Raw genomic sequence first — 18,782 nt, forward strand, 5'->3', positions numbered from 1 at the left:
AAGCTATAGTATTTTTATCTGATAATTTTAAGGACTAGGAAAACTTCGTCCTAAAATACAAAAAACGGCAATATTTCAACCAATTTAGAGCTTGCGCGAAGCAATTTAGAACTTCAGCCTCGTTTTCATGCTGAGCCACACAGGGCACATTTCAACGCCCCATAGAAACCGTCTGCACGGGTTACAAAAGTGCCGACAACATTTATCGGGTCCCTTAGGCCCTCCACAACACTTTTACACTGGTCGGCAAAAATCTTCACGAAATTCCCACGGAACTTTTTTCAGTGACATTTGCTCCTGGACTATATCTCGAAACAGCTGTAACTGATTCTCCCAGCGACTTTGGCAGCCCAAAGGGATCACTCTGAGCTTGTCATGAAGTTTCCCAGTAACGAAGCAAATAGAAAATTCCCCAAACTTTTGCTTAACCGGACAGAAATCAACCTTTCGGTGTATTTTGAGCCAACGTCTCTAAACCATACCCATAATTGACGAATCAATGGAATACCTCGATAAAATCTTGTTGACAAAAACAGTTCAATATCTTTCAAATTTCGGGGATCTTCGGGATCAATAACGCTTGAATCGTTATGAGAAATCAAGACAAGCCTCAGCCACGAGGGAAACCGAAGAAGCTTCTGCTTGAGCAGATACACAATACTGGGGCTTGTTTCACTATGGGTGAGGCATTCATCGAGGGCATCACCGGGGTGGGGGGGGGGGACTCAAAAAAGTTTTGTACGGGGAGGGTCCGCCCAGAGCTCTAACCCCTTACCCTTTTATATTCCATTTTCACAGAAATTGTACCCCTTTCGTATACCTTTTGCTGAAAAATGTATCCCTTCCATATACCATATATTCCATATACATGGCATAGACTCAGCACACGACGTTTTCTTGTCATTTTCATGTATCGCTTAATACATTGAAGTAATACAGCCATAAATTGCATCTGTTCGAAATATTTTAATTAAAGGCCCTTTAAAAAACTTGAATGACAGATTTCCATACCCTTTCGTATACGTAAAGTTGTGAAATCCCTACTACAAAGAAAAGTTCATTGGCCGTAACTGGCTTTATCAAGAACTGGAATTCCTGCACACAGTCCACGCAAACGATGTAACTCGAGTCCTTATAATGGGAGATCCAGGAACTGGAAAGTCTGCCCTGTCTGCCCATTTGGTTTGTTCGCGAACGTCAAGTTTAACCATTTGGGGTACCATATGTGTCAGAACTCTGATAAAAAACATAAATTGCATTATTACTTCAATGTACTGCCGGGATATGGTAACATTGTCTCTGACAGTTCTTTCACCGGAGGCTCCGCCCGAAAGGGGTACCTTTTTCAGGCTTTAGGTATATAAAAGGGTGGTTAATTTGATAAACAATCACGCAACGCTTGATACCAAATTTGATCATGTTTGTTTATCACTTGTTCACGCTAAAAGGTAACCGGCGGGGTAAAATGGGTTAGCGACTAACATTTCGCTACTTTACCCTCGGTCTGCATTTTTATTCCTGGTCTGCAGTCTGCATATTACCATCAGTCTACATTTTACCACCACCCCCACTCCCACCCCACCCGGGTTGCGTTTTACATAGCCTGCCAGCGGTGAACTGGGACCAGTTTCCATTCTGGACACTTGATTCACTTCCGCGAAGATTCTTCAAACCGAAACGTTCGCAATTTTGTGAGTCTTCATGAGCTTCATTAGCTTCATGAGTGCAAGAGCAGGTCTTCAGAATTAAGCTGAGGTTTTTCAAAACACTACTACTTCTTTCTGAGAACTGACTAGAACTACACATATAAAGTGTGGCGTAATTTTACACCCCCTTTTGCACGTACGAGTTGCAGAGACAGCTCAGATGTCACGAAAACTCTGCATCATTTTCCACAGAATCGCTCGCAATCTCTCGCCCGGGATCACTCCACAGCGAGGTAGTTAGAATTCGCGATGAACCCATTGGAAATTATTCGTAATTTGGCCTACTTGAATTCGCTTTTATTCTAAAGAAAGCAACACTTAACGGGTTTCAGTGGATTTGCAACCTAAGCGGCTGCTTTGCCGTCTCTGTAAAACTTGGCTGAAAGAAGAAGCGCAGCCTCTTTGAAACGACTGCCTTTAAATTGTGCTAGCTTTCGGTGGTTCCTTTAAAAAAACTTAAGTTCAATTTACTTCTTTATTAAGCGTGCCTCGGGGTTTTTAGAAACCTATCTAGGAGATTAAAGAATTCGTATTAGTCGCGTGATGTTTTCACGTCTGACACGTCGAACATTGACAATTTTTCATCAAAGTGAATTGTATTAAATTTACTCACATCGATACACTGTTGGCGGTGGTAGTAACGAAACGTCTTGAAGCGAGATTTGGTTGAAATTTATTCCATGGGATATTTCCCAGGGAAGACGTAAACAAATGATATATTTACCAATGTTTTCTTCGTCGGTCACATAAAACTGAACCACACACGAGGTCACGATATTCGATATCTTAAAATTCCTGAACGGGATACGTAGTAAATATGCACACACCGTTGGCTCTCGAAAATTATGGAGTTTAAGCAACCACGATGGCGACTTTGAGGACAACATCGATTAAAAAGCAAATTTTCATTTTTCTTAAAAATATAGCGAATATCAAGATCAGTTTCGTCTTTCTTTCGTTATCGGCAGATCGGAGCTATCTTCAGCTGAAGTCGCCTTGCTGGTTCTCGTTCTCGTAGAATTTGGCCATTTTCACGTTGTTTTTCTGCAGATTTCTTACGCACGTGCAGAGCTGTTGTACTTCCCATTAGATCTTTTGTTTAACGAAGGGCTCGTAGCCGTTGACGTTGTGGTGGTTAAACAACCTAACTACAACAGGGATTTTGCCCGGGATTTTGTGACTCATGATCACTCGCGTGTAATAAAATAGCGAAAGGGCATGAAAGGCTTGCTTTCACGTGAAAAATTGAACCACTTTCGACTTTCGACACAAGCCGTCCATGCATTTTCTTGTATGTACGTAGGCCCACGTGGATTGCGCACGTAAAATATCGATAATCAAGTTATCTGTGATATGTACCTGACGTGACTCTTGAACATCAGCGTGTTGCGTTACACCATTGACCATTGAGAAAATATATTGAATTTAACCTGTAACGTGAAAGTCATTAATCCCCTTGTTAATTCAATGTTATATCTTTTTCGTTAGTTAACAAAATGGCAACCTCAGGAACATCAACATCAGGAACAGTCGGACAAATGGCTAAACCGGTGTACAGAAACTGGCTTGCACTCGGTCATGCCTTAACAACAGAGCTGTGTCAGGGCCTTCGTCCGTCCATTACCCAAAAGATGGAGACCTTTTATAGGAATGTATCGGCGAGAACTGCTGGACCCTGCACGTGTGTCCATGTCCCAAGAAGAAGACCAAACGAGTATCACGACATGACTACGTGCGCATGGGCTAACATTCTAGAAGCTCATCACCATCGAAACAAACCGAACTGGAAGCAAAGTGATCCTGCCAAATGGATGGATCCACTTTTGGGTCCCTGGGAAATAGCTAAGCTCTTCCTTCCTGATTTGGGAGGACATGCTGACATAAAGAGTGCGGATGACTTGGACATCACTGGTATCTTGAACCTGATGTACTGGTGCAAACAGTTTACCATTCCTCAGCCCTTGATCAAGGAAGTCCGTGAGGCGCGAAACAACAAGTGGGTGCATGTACCAAAGCTTGAGTTAACCAATGCTGACAAGACATACGCTTTTGACGCCATTGAAAACTTGCTGAAGGCTCCTCAGCTAGCTCCAGATCCAGACGCACAGAAGGCACTTAAAGAAATTGTGAATCTTAAAAACGTTTCTGACTTGCACAGTCTCGAGGCCCAAATCTTAGCCGACTTCAAAGAAGTGTTAAACAAAGAGATGTCAAACCTAACACATCAGTCTGAAAGAACCCAAGAAGAGGTTGAAGGAACCAAAAAAGAGGTAGATCAATTGAAACAGCTAGTTCAGCTCTTGACAAAGAGATTAGAGGTTCTGGAGCAAACGGACGAGCACTTATCGCACTTCCACGTGGTGCTGAAAAGCTTTCTCAGCTTGCAAAGAAACCTGATTACAAGTCTTAAAGGAATGAGTAAAGGAATTTTAGTCTTGTGGGTGATGATGTCCCTATTTTTTAGCTTCTTTGTCATACTGGACGATGACACAAGTGCCAGAGATGGTAAGTTAAATCACAGACTACCAGGGGAACATTCATTATTTATGCCAGGGGGTGGGCTGGCAAGAATTGAGGGGGGGGGGGGTCATGAAAAATCCAGGACGTTCTGAGGGGGGGTCACCTTCAAATGTTGTAGACATAGAGGTGGGCTATCTGTTTTCTTATTAACACTTCTATTCAATTATGATCGTGTGTATTACAGTATTAATTTCAATACAAAAAACAGTCTTGATTTCGTAAAAGTGATGTTTCAATGTTGTGTCCAGATCATGTTTGGCGGAATATAACTAGCACCAGGGGAGTTTCCTCCGTATTGTTTTCACCCTCCGAGGACACTGAGCTACAGTGGTGCACAAGAACGATGTCCTCCTCACTGTCACTTTCTCCTTCACTAGTGTTTTCGTCACTAGTTTGTTTTTGGATGTGAGCCTGCTACGCAGGCTATTTTGATACAAAATAAACACTGGTTGTTAGTAGGCTAGTTCCTATTTGGTGGGAGGGGTCATTATGTTTTTCTTTTGTTCGGAAGGGGGTCAACAAGTTTTGGTTTTGTCTATAATTAATCTTGCCAGCCCACCCCCTGGCATAAATAATAAATGGTCCCTAGCCTGTCTATTCAAGAGATTATTTTCGTTACAATTTGGGTTTTAGTTTTTCAGTAGAATATTGGGATAATAAATATCTCTAATAAGAACATCAAGTTGTGAAATTTAAGTGCACCAGGGAACAACATGGGTGGACCTAAACAGCGTACAATCAGTCTCTGACATCAATGCTTATTCAATTATGATTTTACAAACTATCTGCCGCCTTTCTATCCACAATCAATCACTTTTGTCATGGATAGATACTTCCGTATTTACAGTCCAGAACATTTGTATTTCCAATGCTCGACCCACTTAAACTATTGTATTATTCTCTACCATGGTTACATTAAACCAACCCAGCAACTCGACTCTTCATCGTTTATACTTTGCATTTTGTTGGCCCCGAAAAATGTTTAAAAAGCTTTCCTTTTCATGTCAATCTCCTTTTCTTCAGTTTAATTTCCGAAAGAAATAATACCCCAATTTTTATTTCACCATAACAAATAAAAGACGCCCCCGAGTGCATTGAATTGTGTAAGCACGTGGGATTTTTTGTGAACACGAGAGAAGTATATATAGAAGCACGGGCAAGGCCTTTTGGGGCAATCAACTAATTAATTAATTACAAAAGGTCAGTGTATTGCAGTGAGTTTTATTTCCCTGAGACCCTCAAGTGACTCAAGTAAGGAATCTGTTCACATGTAGCTGTACAAAGTTGTAGTCTTCTGTATGAATCTTCATTGACAGTTCCAATTCATTCTAACAACACGAATGATATGGTGCACCACCAAATATTAAACGAAATGTGTGACATTTAGTAAAAAGAATTTGAATCATGCTAACTCGAACATTAACTATTGTTTAGCATTTGGAACCAAGAAGGTTAAAATGTACAATATCATAATCAACTATTTTTCGCGCGCACGATTGGCCTAAACTTGTCACGTGATGCGCCAAAAAGGGGGGTGATATCCCTCAAGTGATTTTCCCCACTTTTCGAACTTTGCGAGTTACGTTTGCACGCTTAGTTTTCGGTGCGAGAAAGATCACAGTTTTCCTTGAGCTTCGCTTCTCGGAGCAGATAATGTCCGAGGTCAAATATTTAACAATTATTCGCCTCAGGCTCAGTATTACAACACATAGCTGAGGTTTTTATTTTTAGAGGTAATCAAATACTGCAAAATAAAATAGAAAAGAAAACAAAAAAGAGTGCTCGCGCAACGTGTTCCAGTTTAATTCACGATTAAATCATAATTTACACTCAAGTTAAAACAATAAAACGGAACAAAACCACCACAACGAAAAAGAAAATATGTGTACCTTTTTTAATCGTTGTGACTTGAGCATTACCCACTAGCTCCGGCGAGAAGAAAATGTAGAGACATGGGATTTTCGGTTATCTATTTAGCTCGTGTGACGAGTTAAAACCTTTCAACTCACACAGAACCACGCAGAAAGAAGCAATTTTACGCAGACGGTCAAGAAGAAGCAAAAGGTTTAAATATTTTTTAATTTATCTGCATAAAAAACTGCCTTAAAGCAGTCACTAGATAATAATTTTTCTTATTATGTCAGCAACAAGACAAGCTCGTTTTGGTCCTTTATATAATACCTGGAAGGGGGGGGGGGGATGGGGGGTGGAGGGAAGGAAAGATTTCAGTTGACTCTAGCCCAGTTCAAACTTTTCTCCACTTACCGTATGTGCCAAACCTACAGGCAGGTAAAAAATTGATGTACAGTATGTATTTATATAATTTTAATGCCAATCAAACAAAAATTATGAGAATCAATGTAAGCACTCACTCTATGACCAGATGTCATTAAAATTGAACCTGCTCAAATTTTCATGAGAGTTGTCAAGAGCTTTTGCTTGTTTGAAAGACAGATGAGGTCAACTCTTTTGTTCAGTTATCTTGTTTGTCTGGCAGGGGCAATGAAAGTCAATGAGAGTTAAAGAAAACTCTTGTCCTGCTCTCATCAACTTTTTTCTGATCTGGTGATTCAGACAATTACCGGTATCTACTAATGTTTTGTCAGTCTATCTGACTGATTTTCTAATGGCCGCGTGCGATGTCCAAAACCACCATGTTTACGATCAATTCTAATGCCTTGAAAACCATCTCTTGAAAATATTTTCGGTCCAAAAGCCTTGGTAGTAAATTTTCAAAATTCCCAATGTTTTAATGCCGCCACCCACTGGCCTGGATGGCAAACGTGGCATGGCTTAGTAGCCAAACCTTCAGATGCAATATTCACCGCCTAGCGCGGTGAATATGGCGCCATAGTCCGAGCTTCTCGACCAATCAGAATTGAATTCACCTCTGGAAATTATACTAAAAGTGCATATTTTCGTGCCAAATAGAGTTTATTGTTTATATATTTCAAAGAAACTGACAATGTCTTTTCGCCCTCCCTAGAATGTTTCATCCAAGTGAATGGTGGTCCATCGGAGCTTAAATATCACGACTTCAGTGATTTCATCAATTCATCGAGAGCAGAGTTCATTGGACGTCAGTGGCTGTACCGTGAAATGGAAAGTGTCTTAGATCATACTGACAAACGCGGTGTGTTAATAACTGGTAATCCAGGATCAGGAAAGTCTGCTTTTCTTAGCAATTTACTTTGTTCCAAAACGTCTAGTCCAATTATCCATAACAGAATTCTCGGATATCATTTCTGTATGCTTTTCAACAAATGGACAAAAAGTGGTGCTAATTTTGTCGGAAATCTTGCAAATATGATCGCCTGGAGAATCAATGAATACCGTCAAGTTATTTTAACTGATACATTTGTCCGTAGAGTACTGAATAAGGATTGTCCTCAAGATCCAGAGTGGTGTTTCCAGCAGGGAATTCTTAAACCTTTAAAAAAACTTCAGCAGCAGCCCATTGAGCCATGGTACATTGTCATTGATGCGTTAGATGAATGTGCAGATGCTAAAGCAGAGATCCTGAACATGCTCAAAAGCAAAGATCGTCTCTTTCCAATGTGGTTGAAACTAATCGTCAGTTCACGTAATGTGAGCTCCATCGTTTTGAGCCTAAATGAGTTACAACGAGTAGATCTACGATCCGACGATCAAAGAAGCCTTGAAGACATTGATACATATATATCCTTAAAGGTTTTTCCATTGAAAGAATCCATCTTACACAGGATTAAGACAGCCCTTGCAATCAAAGACAATGACACACCTATCAAGAATATTGTTTCGAGGCTAGCCGAAAAAAGTCAAGGAAACTTTCTTTATGTTAAAGTTGTGCTGGACTTGTGGCTCGCATCAACAGAAAGTGTCACATGGGAGACTTTTCCAACGACAGTTGACAGTTCCTATAAACTGTACTTTGAACGAAAGTATGGCACACCCGAATCTTTTCAATCTCTGCGACAAATTTTTGAAGTTTTAGTTGCAGCGTACACACCCCTTACTCTGCATGAAATGCACTCACTGCTCAGCCTTGACAACCCAACTCTTGATCTAGAATACGAACTTATGCCGAAACTTGACCAGGTCTCTTTGTTCTTGTGGCATGGATCAGGAGACGGCCTTATTCGAATTTATCACAGTTCACTGTCTGAATGGCTCACCAGTGAGGCCAACAAAGGAAAGCTATATTACGTCAAGAAACAAAAAGGGCATTACCGTCTTGCAAGGTACTATCTTAAGAACGCTGTTAAAAACAATTTACCACTTAAACCCGAAGAGGCTTTTCACCTGGCAAGTCATGTTGTTGAAGGAGACGTGGATGAGTCTATGGTACAACAATTTCTTTCACTTGCATCAAGCCACATTAACACTACTGACCCTGTGACCCGAACGACTGCACTTCACCACAGTGCAGGCTACTCAAATGCAGAGGTAACGAGGCTTTTGGTCCATCACTTCTCTGAACTTGACTGCTTAGATAAAGACCGGCGCACACCATCTTTTGTCGCGGCAACTTCGGGAAATTTAAATAACTTGAAAATATTGTTTGAAGGAGGGGCTAGTCTTAACCACACCGTTAAGCATCTAGATGTTGAAATTTCTTCTAATTCCGAAGATACCGTCAGTGAATGTAAAAGGAAGTTTTGTGGGTACTCACTTCTGCACACAGCTGCTCAGGAAGGTAACATCGATGTTGTAAAATTTCTTATTGGGCATAACGTGAATATCTTGAGAACAACTAGAGTAAACAACACTGCTGTACAGTTAGCAGCAGCAAATGGATATCTTGAGACCGTCCAGACTCTCAAGAAAGCCGGTGGACTTCTAGATAGCATCTCACTACATCACGCCGCCGCTCGGGGCCACAGCCATGTTGTGCAGTATCTACTGAGAGAGGGAATAAAAGACACTTGTGTCCACGATATTCCTTCCTTTGTGCGTTCCGATTTAGAGGAAAAACATTCCGATTTAGACAGCAAATTGAAAGCAGCCAAAGTATATTTATATGACAATCTTCACCTTTATTTACGGGAAACAGCTCTTCATGCGGCAGTCAAGGGAGGTCATCTTTCTGCGATCAAGTCACTGCTGAGCGAAAACCAAAGTGCTATTAACTGCTCAAACTCCGCTGGTAGACTCTCACTTCACGAAGCTGTGCATACAAATAACTATAACACATTGGAAGCCCTGCTAAGAACTGGGACGAATGCTTCGGTTCCGTGCGACTAGACAGACACCAACGCATTTTGAGCCCTCCTTGTCGGATGGCGTAGCTCAAAACCATTGCCCGTGTGGGTTTTCTGCTCTGCACATTGCTGCCATGTATGGCTATTACAGTGTTGCTGAGTTGCTTATCAAGTACGGAGCGAATGTCGATGCAGGTGACTGTAGTGGTTCAACTCCTCTCCATATCGCCTCCTGTCATGGTGTTCCCTCCCTTGTGTCCCTCCTGGTTAAAAATGGGGCAGACATCGATGCAGGAAGTCTGAATGGGTCGACTCCCCTTCACAGTGCAGCGGCATGTTTTGCCAAGACCGTTTTCCGCACGTTGTTCGACTTGGGCTGTGATCACTACACTACTGACGATGAAGGAATGACAGCGTTGCACTACGTTGTGAAAGATGTAAATGTTGTTGGTTCCGAGTACCTTCAAGATTTATATGCAAGGCAACCAAAGGATTGGATAGAACATGAGAAAGATTTCTCCCAACAAGCAAGTATGCGCATAAAAAATAATGATTATCCATGGTTGGATGCATTGATTGAACTTGTGATATGTTCTGCCACAACAAGGACGGTCGACGATACTTTGTTTATCTCGATGATTGATAAGAAGAATAAAACAGTTTGGGACACAGCAACACAGGAAACAAAAACTTCGAAAATATTTTTGGGAATTAGTAGGCAATTTCATATGCGTCAACTTGTCCGATTATTAACTCCTTTTGGTTTTGCCTACGATTTTACTATCAATACGATACTAAAACGCCTGATTGTGCCACATGAGCTTACTGTAGTTCTAAGATATATCGCGAGTTTTCTAGTGAAAACATTTGTAACTATTTTTTCAGGGTCAACAAACTGCGCCGATTTGTTAAATTGGGTGACGTATGATCTCGTCTATACAATGAATACGGCATTACAAGTGGGTCTGGATGTTAACTGTCGGGATGTGTCAGGATTGACGCCTCTTCTAGTTTATTTGCGCACCGGAGGCCGACACATGTCCAAAGTCCTAGTAAAACATAACGTAGAAATGGAAATCACGTGTGGGGATTCCTTTGAGAATTCAGTCTTCCACTTAGCCTCGTATCACAAGCTGCATTACCTCCATTACCTTTTCGAGTTTTTACTGGGGAGTGACAACTGGCAGAAATATTTGCAAACAGAAAATGCAATATTTGACTACTTCATTGATAGATATGACGATGAAATATACGGCAATGGAAACGTCGGAACTATAAAAACTGGAGACGGACCGTTGACCTTAGCCATTCTAGCTCATCCAAATGGAGCAAAAGTTATTGATGAATGTTTTGACGCGGAAGGATATAATGCCCTACACAGAGCTGCTCAGGGGGCGAATGTGATTGCCGTTCAAAAATACCTTTCTTTAGGAGCTAACCCGCTTGTTAAAACTTCAGACGGATTTTCGCCGTTATGGCTTTCAGTGTTTCATGCTGTCAAATACAGACTTTCCTTAAATCTTGATTCTGGTTTACCCAGTGTATTGACATTCCTAGAAGTGGAACTTGCTTCATTGTCAGCCTCTGCCATTTTGAGACACGTTCTTCAAAACCTGAACACCACAATGAATATAGGCTGTGATGGAAGCCTTTCGAATATAAATTTATACCATCTCGCTGCTAGTCGAGGAATGTGGCAATTCGTGGAGCATTTACTTTCAGGAAAGAGAATCAGGGACATAGATGTTAACTGTCCAAACAAAGATGGAATTACTCCAATGTACTTGGCAAAGTTCATTGGTGGCGACTCTTGTGAGCTGGACAGTCCATGGTGTAAAGTCGTTGAGGTGATCAAGAAGAAAGGTGGAACTCTCCAATATCCCCCACTGGAATCGGAATACTTTCTCTTCCAGATGTTTTACAAAAGGTTTGCGAATAAGTTATATCTTCATCTGACTGAGGAAGAAATGACGACACTCGTGCAGGACAACAAACGTCGTGATTGCCAAAATTATACAACTGGGGCTGTCGACGACCTTCTTAAAGCATATGATGATTTTGAAAGAGTCGTCAGTGATTACCAAGATAAGAGAGATGAATGTGTCGCGTTAAAGAAAGATTGTCCAACTGAAAATTATGGTTTGCCTCACCTTGACTATGTGCTGCTGCACCTTGATAAACAACAGGCAATGAAAACCTCGTTCTTTTTAATTCGAAACTGCTTTACAAATTTCCTAGTTAATGAACTCAAGCAAGTGAGAAAGCTTTTTTTAAATACAATAAAAAGTTATTCAGAAATATTCAGTAACAATTCTCGAAACAACAGCGAACGTCAAAAGTCGAAGATCAAGCTAAGGGCCAGAGAGGATCCTCAATTTATTGGAGTTAACACGTGCTCTTTTTGATGCAGAAATGAAAAAGGGACTTCACTATACGTATATCACTTAAAAACAACTTCTGGATATTGTGTTGGAAGACTTGAATCAAGTAAAATCTGATATCAGTAGAACACTTCCACGCTTTTTAGCGAAGATGGACACTGCCTTACGCAATTTTGAGACGGCCTTGAACTGTGATTGGCAAGCAGTTGGTGTTAAATATGTACAGCTTGAATTTTATTTGCGAAGCTTACAGCAGACTTGGACCTACCACCAAAAGGCCCTTCAGCTAGCTGTCTCGGAGTTTCTTTCACATCGTGTTAAAAATGTTCTTCTAAAACCATCAGAAGAGTTGCTAAAACTTATGTTAAGGCTGGCATCAAAACAGCCGTCTGACTCGTTTAGATATCTTGAGAGTTTAATATTCAGAAAACCACCTCTGTGGCAAGACAAAGACAAGCTTTTTCATTGAATACTATCGTCATATTTCAACAAGGCTTTTGCGTTCGGATGATGAATGTATTTCCTCACCAAACATATACATGTATGGCAGTGGTGGATCCAGGGGAGGAGCCGTTAATCCATCATTTCTGTCTAAAACGTTTCGCTCATGCTCCCTTTTGAGCAAGAAAAGGCCTATCTTCACACGTACCCTCCCCCCCCCCCCCCACCATTCTTTTGTTTGGAGCACCACTGAAAGGTAACTGCTCATGATAAAAAAGCAAAGTGTGTACCTACTAACTATACAAATAATGCATGCATCCATTATACTTCTGTATAAGCCACTTGTGACCATGTGGTTTCTCACTTGACAAAAAGGCTCTTTGCGGGATGATCTTTAGACTGTTCACAGCGAAAATAGTGTATCAATACCTTTTTATTTTTGTATGTCTCCATTATACTATTGTAAAAAAGCTAGAATAGAGTGATTTTACTTCAACTTTGAAATATCCCCAACAAGTGTCTCAGGATTTCGGTTGTTTGTAAAACGAATTGATTCTTTTCAATAAAAAAAAAATGATTAACACAGGAAAAGGAGATTATTACTATTACTACTGATATATGTAACAAACGGAGCTCAAACATAACGACTTAACTTAACTAACAATATATGAACCAAAACTGACTAATTACTGTTGACAAACTTTTCAGCCACTGAATAACATTAAGTGACCAATCAGCTTCAACGGACCATACTTGCAACATCATCGACTGACATAGGCGCCCAGTGCCGAAGCCCCCCAGTGCCGAAATTTTCGGGCAAATTGCTTAGAATTCGGGCACAAGCCTGGAGAAAAAAAAAAGAAAATAAGCCGACAATTCTCAACATTAGGTTCAAAATGAATTACATCAACAGAAAAAGTATTGGAAATATAGCGAACTTTGTGGTTCAAAAGTCCAAATTTCTCATTCATTTGCTTTCGTTTCCTCTTGCAATTTGCTATAATCATGTTCGAGATTTCGCGCGAATTCAGCGTGGCCCCTCAGTTTGATTCAGTCGCAATCAGCTTTTCCATAGCTTGAGCGTTTGCGCGCGGTGGATCGAGCTTGGATCTTTTTGACTCAAATATTAAGTTCTCAGGGCTAACTCAAAACTTTCAACGAAATGTTTTAACCCATTCATCCCTGAATGTTTTACACGCTTTTGTATAGCTTTCAAGTGGGGGAAAAGCAATATAAATTGGCTCCCCCAAAATACTTTAAGTTTTGTTGAACTAGAGCGAATGAATAGAATATTTCCGAAGAAAAAGGATTCAGTGCATTGACACCTTCGGTCAACGCCACGAAACTAATTTAAGACCTATCGTTTCCTTTAAGCAAGTAGTAGGCGAGGTTTATACACGACTATTTCAATGCACGTCTTGTTGTCCATTTTATATTCCTCTTTATTATTTTTCGGGCAATAAGGTCTCCGCCCTCCCAGGTCCGAAGGTGCCCGTACGCCTATGTCGACTGACAACAACTATTCAATCGACTCTGAAGATGACTTCCGCCCAGGCTGTCGAAACGTCAGTCACCAACAACAGTTCTTTTCATAACCTCTCTCACCCGGACGATCACACTATACAAACTACTGATACTCATTCATCTTTCCTGGTAAATATTGATCAATTTGAGCGTTGTATCCCAGGAACTTTCCTGAGATGGTAGGTTAAGACTGTGTTTGAGCCTAGTGGCCCATCAAACCGGAGCCTGTCCCGGTTTTAGTAACATGAAGCGACCAGGAGTATTTGTACTTCCTCCTGGATGGGATGTTAGTCCATCACAGGGTTACCCCCCAGCATTAAATTCACTGGTACTCATTTATACACCTGGGTGGAGAGAGGCACTTTGAGAGTAAAGTGTCTTGCCCAAGAACACAACACAGTGCACCGGCCAGGGCCTGAACCCGAATCCGGCTCGATCCGGAGATCAGCGCACCAACCATTAGGCCACCACGCCTTCCTGAGATACAAAGCTCAAATTGATCAAATTAATTTAAAAACTGGTACACAGTGCATTTTGCCTGTTGTCAACACTGAGGGCTTGGTAAATGGGTTGTAAGGAAACACTTATCGACGCTAAAAAGGTATGTCCATGTGTTTCAACTAAATTGAATGGAGCTTGATTTGATACATGTGTTCTGGTTCAATTTTACCCTTAGCAAAATTTGGTATTTTTTATTGTTCTTGTGTATGGTAATATATGATAATAAACATAAAACAAGGAAGAATACCAGATTGTACCAAGGGTAAAATTGAACTACAGCATGGCTTACGGTATTGTTTTTTGTCCTTGTCGTTCTTCTTGATTTTCGTTAGAGAATGAGCAGGTGCAATTAGTGTGTATATGAGCTGCAAAGCTTAATAAAAAAAATCGCTCGCGTGAAAAATTAAACTATTTTAATTTATATATAAACATTAAAAATTAAGGTAAAAAAATAAGTATTTAAGACTAAGATAAAAAGGCTAACTTCTAAATAATCTATGTAAAAAAAATATAAATTTAAAGTTATCAGCTAAAATTTATGTATATTTACAGCCTTTTAAAATCGACAATGCTCTGCATTCCGAGCAGTTTTACCGGTAAGCTATTGCAGTTTGCCGACATCATGCACAACCGTAAATTTCTGGTTATTAATCCCACCCCGTCCAAGTTATAAGCACATCTGTCTGTAATAAAAAAAAAACTAAGTATTATGTTAGCTTTACACCATATAAACAATTGCATTTTTTGTTATATTACAGTTGAGAATCTGGACTGAATGGTCATCATGCCAGCAACATATCTTGTTCCTCATGAACATGCAATTCTGTGGCAGTTTAGAAGACACTTTAAAGCCTCGACAATTAATCTATGGCTTCGTTTTAATCAGGTGTTCGCTCACCGAAGGCTGAAAACAAAAGAAATCCATCTAATGGGAGATGGGCTGGTTTCATCAAGTGATCAATGTGACTGAGAGGTACAAGGGCCTCCACAGACAAGACATTTTGTGGTCGACAACTATTTGTTATCGACAATTTAACGCTACATTTTTAGTTGTCGAGAGCCAGGCAGGAACTGCTTAGTTGTCGACAACTGATATTTGTCGAAAACTAGGTGGTTTTTGACCGTTTTTCCCGTGTGTGGAAATGTTTGGCTTTAGCTGCCTTCTAACTTGTAACTGTATTGTGGTTTGTGCATGCGTAGTGAATGTCAGTTCTCAAGCTCTCGCTGGCCTGACTTACTTGTCGACAACATACACTCCAATATGTGAAATGCTTGCATCGGACATAATCAGTTGTCAAGATCATTTAGTTTTCCACAACAAATACAGTAGTCGTCGACAACAAAAAAAAGTAGTATATGAAGGCCCTTATATGTACTTTTCCCGAGGTGCGATGGTTTTAGGAGGATGGTCGCCAACGGAAGTTTGGTTGTAAATAATACCGTAACCTGACCTTCGGGCAATTCAATATCACAAAAAAACAGACGGCTTTGTTTACACCTCACACCTTCAAAATAACAACTTAAAACTATAAGTGCGTCAGATATCTTAAGGGACTTCTGGGTAATACGCGTCGCCGACATGATATCGCTATTAATGACCATAATAGGCCTTACAACTAGATACATGTTCATTTTGACTTTAAGGACTTAAACCCAGGGGGGTACTCTCCGAGCATTTGGGTGGAGCTGCGCGGCGCGCGTCCTGAAGCTCTTGCTCAATTTCATAACAAAATATACCATTTTCTCAACCCTATTCAGACCTGACCCCAAAATCGGCACCTTACTTCAGACCAAATTTTACCCAGTTACTGCTTCAGTTTGCGTAAATATTTGACAAGCCCCTAAAATTACCGAGGTTTTTAATCATCCTTCTCAAGGGATGAATAATACCAATCATTAACATAAAAACTGTTTCTTTCAAATATCATGCATATCATTTGTGAACGGAGTACACAACCATACCTCATTTCAGACCAAAATTGTCCAAATCCATACCCTATTCCAGACCTAAACAGCTCAAAAACCATATAGCTTAGATTGGGGAGTACCCCCTCCCTCCCCCCCGGGGAGTCCTGAAACAAACAAGCTTAGTCGATGGTTGTACCAAACATTCACGGGATAAAGAGGCTACGGACGTTTCAGCATTTCTTCCATCGGTCCATTTTGACGTGAAAAGTCTGTTTATTTCCAGCTGGAAATCTCAAGAACCCGTCGCAGTTTGTTCGTGTAGAAGTACGTAAGTGTCTTGCTCTATTCCTACCAGAAGAGTCTTCAGATAGTCATATCGCCGAAAATCACCAAAGAAAAGATTGAAAAAGATTTTCAATGGCCACTCAACTGTTAAATGAAAAAGCTCACTAGGAGAAAGCACTTGCAAACTTTTCCTTGTGGCAATTTTGAAGATTCGCTCGTCAATAAAATCGGGATACACAAAAGAGCTTTCAGAAGCAGAAAGTTTTTGTCTCCCAAAATGGTTTAATAAACCACCGAAAGTACTCCGAAAGTCACTGCAAATCTGGTATAAGTAAAGTGATAAAGAAGGATTTTCTTCATACTGCCGAATAAGAATCTTCAACTTTGTTCCATTGAAAAGTGGTTGAAATGTACGAATTAGCGATTTTATACAGGCAAAGGCTCCAAAAATTTCTTTGTGTCGCATCCGCATTAAATTGAGTACACTTTGTTGCACCCAATTTAGCAGTGCCTTTTTAAGGCTTTCCAAATTCCTCGTCTTCAAAATGTTTGGGTAGGCCAATCTTTGCAACATTAATCTTGAACGGTATCGATAAAATTTATCTAGTTCCCGCATACATCGTTTCATGCCTTTAAACATTAAAAGATTCAATGGAGGCCCATCCATCTCTAAAGCCTCAGACCAAATCGAATTGTAAAGGATGTCCAAAGTATATCCACTTGAAGCGAGGCTATTCCATGGTCCGTCTGCATGACAATAAAATGGACTGTTTTCCATTTTTTCATACAACAGCAGAAGCGATGTTACGTAATGACGAATATCCGGCCGAAAATCTAGCGAAAAATCGACGGGAATAAAGCCACACATGCGGGTGTGGATTAAATAATATTCAGCTTCCTTGCTCGGGTATCGCATCTTACCCCCGTGGATTTTAATTATGTCAATAACGTGTTCCCAAGGATTGTAGATGATGGTGTCTTGCACTTTCTGTCCAAAAAGCTTTGCCAGGTACATCGGTGTTATTCCGTCCGAATTGGGACAATCCACGTTTAAATGGTGAGACTTCATTTCTTTTAATAATTCATCAGTAAAGTTCGCCATACCACGAGAGGCTGCTAAATGGTATGAAGTCAATTCAGATTTACTAGAGTCGCATCTGATTCGGTATCTACGGGTCTTCATTGCATGGCGGAGAAGTTCAATTGCTGCGTTTGAAGACTGCGTTATCTCAAGTAAATGTTTCGCTGAGTCACTGAAGCCATATAATCGCCACAAAATACTACCTGCGTGAAGAACAGCCAGCGATAACGCGTCATATCCATGCGGACTTAAAATCGAATCATCTGCGCCATTTGCAAGCAGGTAACGAATTGCTACTACGTTGGCTCCTTGTGCAGCTCTGTGTAAAGGTGTAAATCCTTCGGCATCCAAACAGGAATTAATGATACTATGCTCTAACGGGTGACTTTCAATGGCTTTAGCCAGGGGACCATTATGAAGTTTGCAGTCTGAATGATCGCATATACTGTATTCGAAGAAATTATCGTCTTCTTTAGTCGGTGGTCGGTAACTTAAGAGATGAAACACTGAGACATTGAAAGGCTTTCCACATTTGATAGTAGCTGACACATTAAAATGCTTGAGGACCACATCTATCCAGTCTCCGCCATTCTGAAGGTAAACAAGAAGGGGTGTTCGTCCAATGCTGTCTTTGCATGTTAAACTGGCTCCCTTCAGCAGCAGTAGTTGTACTACGTGAGAGTTTTGTTTTATAATTCCACTATGCAGCAAGCTACTCCCTGATCGCTTACATTTCTCGAATGTGGCGCCATATGACAGAAGAAGATAAACAACCATCTCATGATCACGTAACGATATGTACAAATCGTTTATTTGTGTTGCTAGAAAATGGGGGGAATGTTTGGTTACGATGGGTACATTTTCAACCGCTACTTCCAGTGGCGTTTTCCCTCGTTTGTTGCTCCTTTCGAGGGTCGCGTTCCTCAAAAGGAGAACGTGAACGGCATCAGCTAAACCGTTGTAAGCAGCAATGTGCAATGGTGTTCTTCCTGTTGAATCAACAGCATTGATTTCTGCACCACTAAAAATTAACTTAAGAAATGTGTCTAACCAATGCAAACGGTCTATATTCTTGATTTCATTGCCTTCTCTAAAAAAGTTTGTCAAATGACCCCGTCGGTCTATTGTAACCAGTGTTAGAGGACTAGTTGGATGGCTATCATTCCGAAGTACTCTTTGATTGAGCTGATTTGATTTTATATTAAGAATCGAGTAGTGTAATGGCGTCATGCCATGATCATCAACAGCAGTGAGG

General features: G+C 40.6%; 1 protein-coding gene and 1 pseudogene across 2 annotated transcripts in view; one reads left to right on the forward strand and one right to left on the reverse strand.

The window, feature by feature from the left end:
* The first annotated feature begins 3,229 nt into the window (after positions 1–3,229).
* LOC144666124 (uncharacterized) lies at positions 3,230–11,936 on the forward strand (annotated as a pseudogene). Its single transcript, XR_013573126.1, has 2 exons — positions 3,230–4,211; positions 7,213–11,936. The product of XR_013573126.1 is annotated as an uncharacterized LOC144666124 (transcript).
* Positions 11,937–15,403: 3,467 nt separating this feature from the next.
* Positions 15,404–18,782, reverse strand: part of LOC144666030 (uncharacterized) — a 5,571-nt gene continuing 2,192 nt past the window's right edge. The window contains exons 1-2 of the mRNA XM_078527388.1: positions 17,731–18,782; positions 15,404–17,691 (exon numbers count right to left, since the gene is read on the reverse strand). The exon at positions 17,731–18,782 is cut by the window's right edge and continues 2,192 nt beyond it. Coding sequence (XP_078383514.1) covers positions 16,454–17,691; positions 17,731–18,782 — 2,290 coding nt within the window. The 3' untranslated portion in view covers positions 15,404–16,453. The remainder of the gene's footprint in view (positions 17,692–17,730) is intronic.

This window comes from Oculina patagonica, chromosome 1 (assembly GCF_052425735.1).
Source record: "Oculina patagonica isolate OP01 chromosome 1, crgOcupat, whole genome shotgun sequence".
In the NCBI taxonomy this organism is placed as follows: Eukaryota; Metazoa; Cnidaria; class Anthozoa; order Scleractinia; family Oculinidae; genus Oculina; species Oculina patagonica.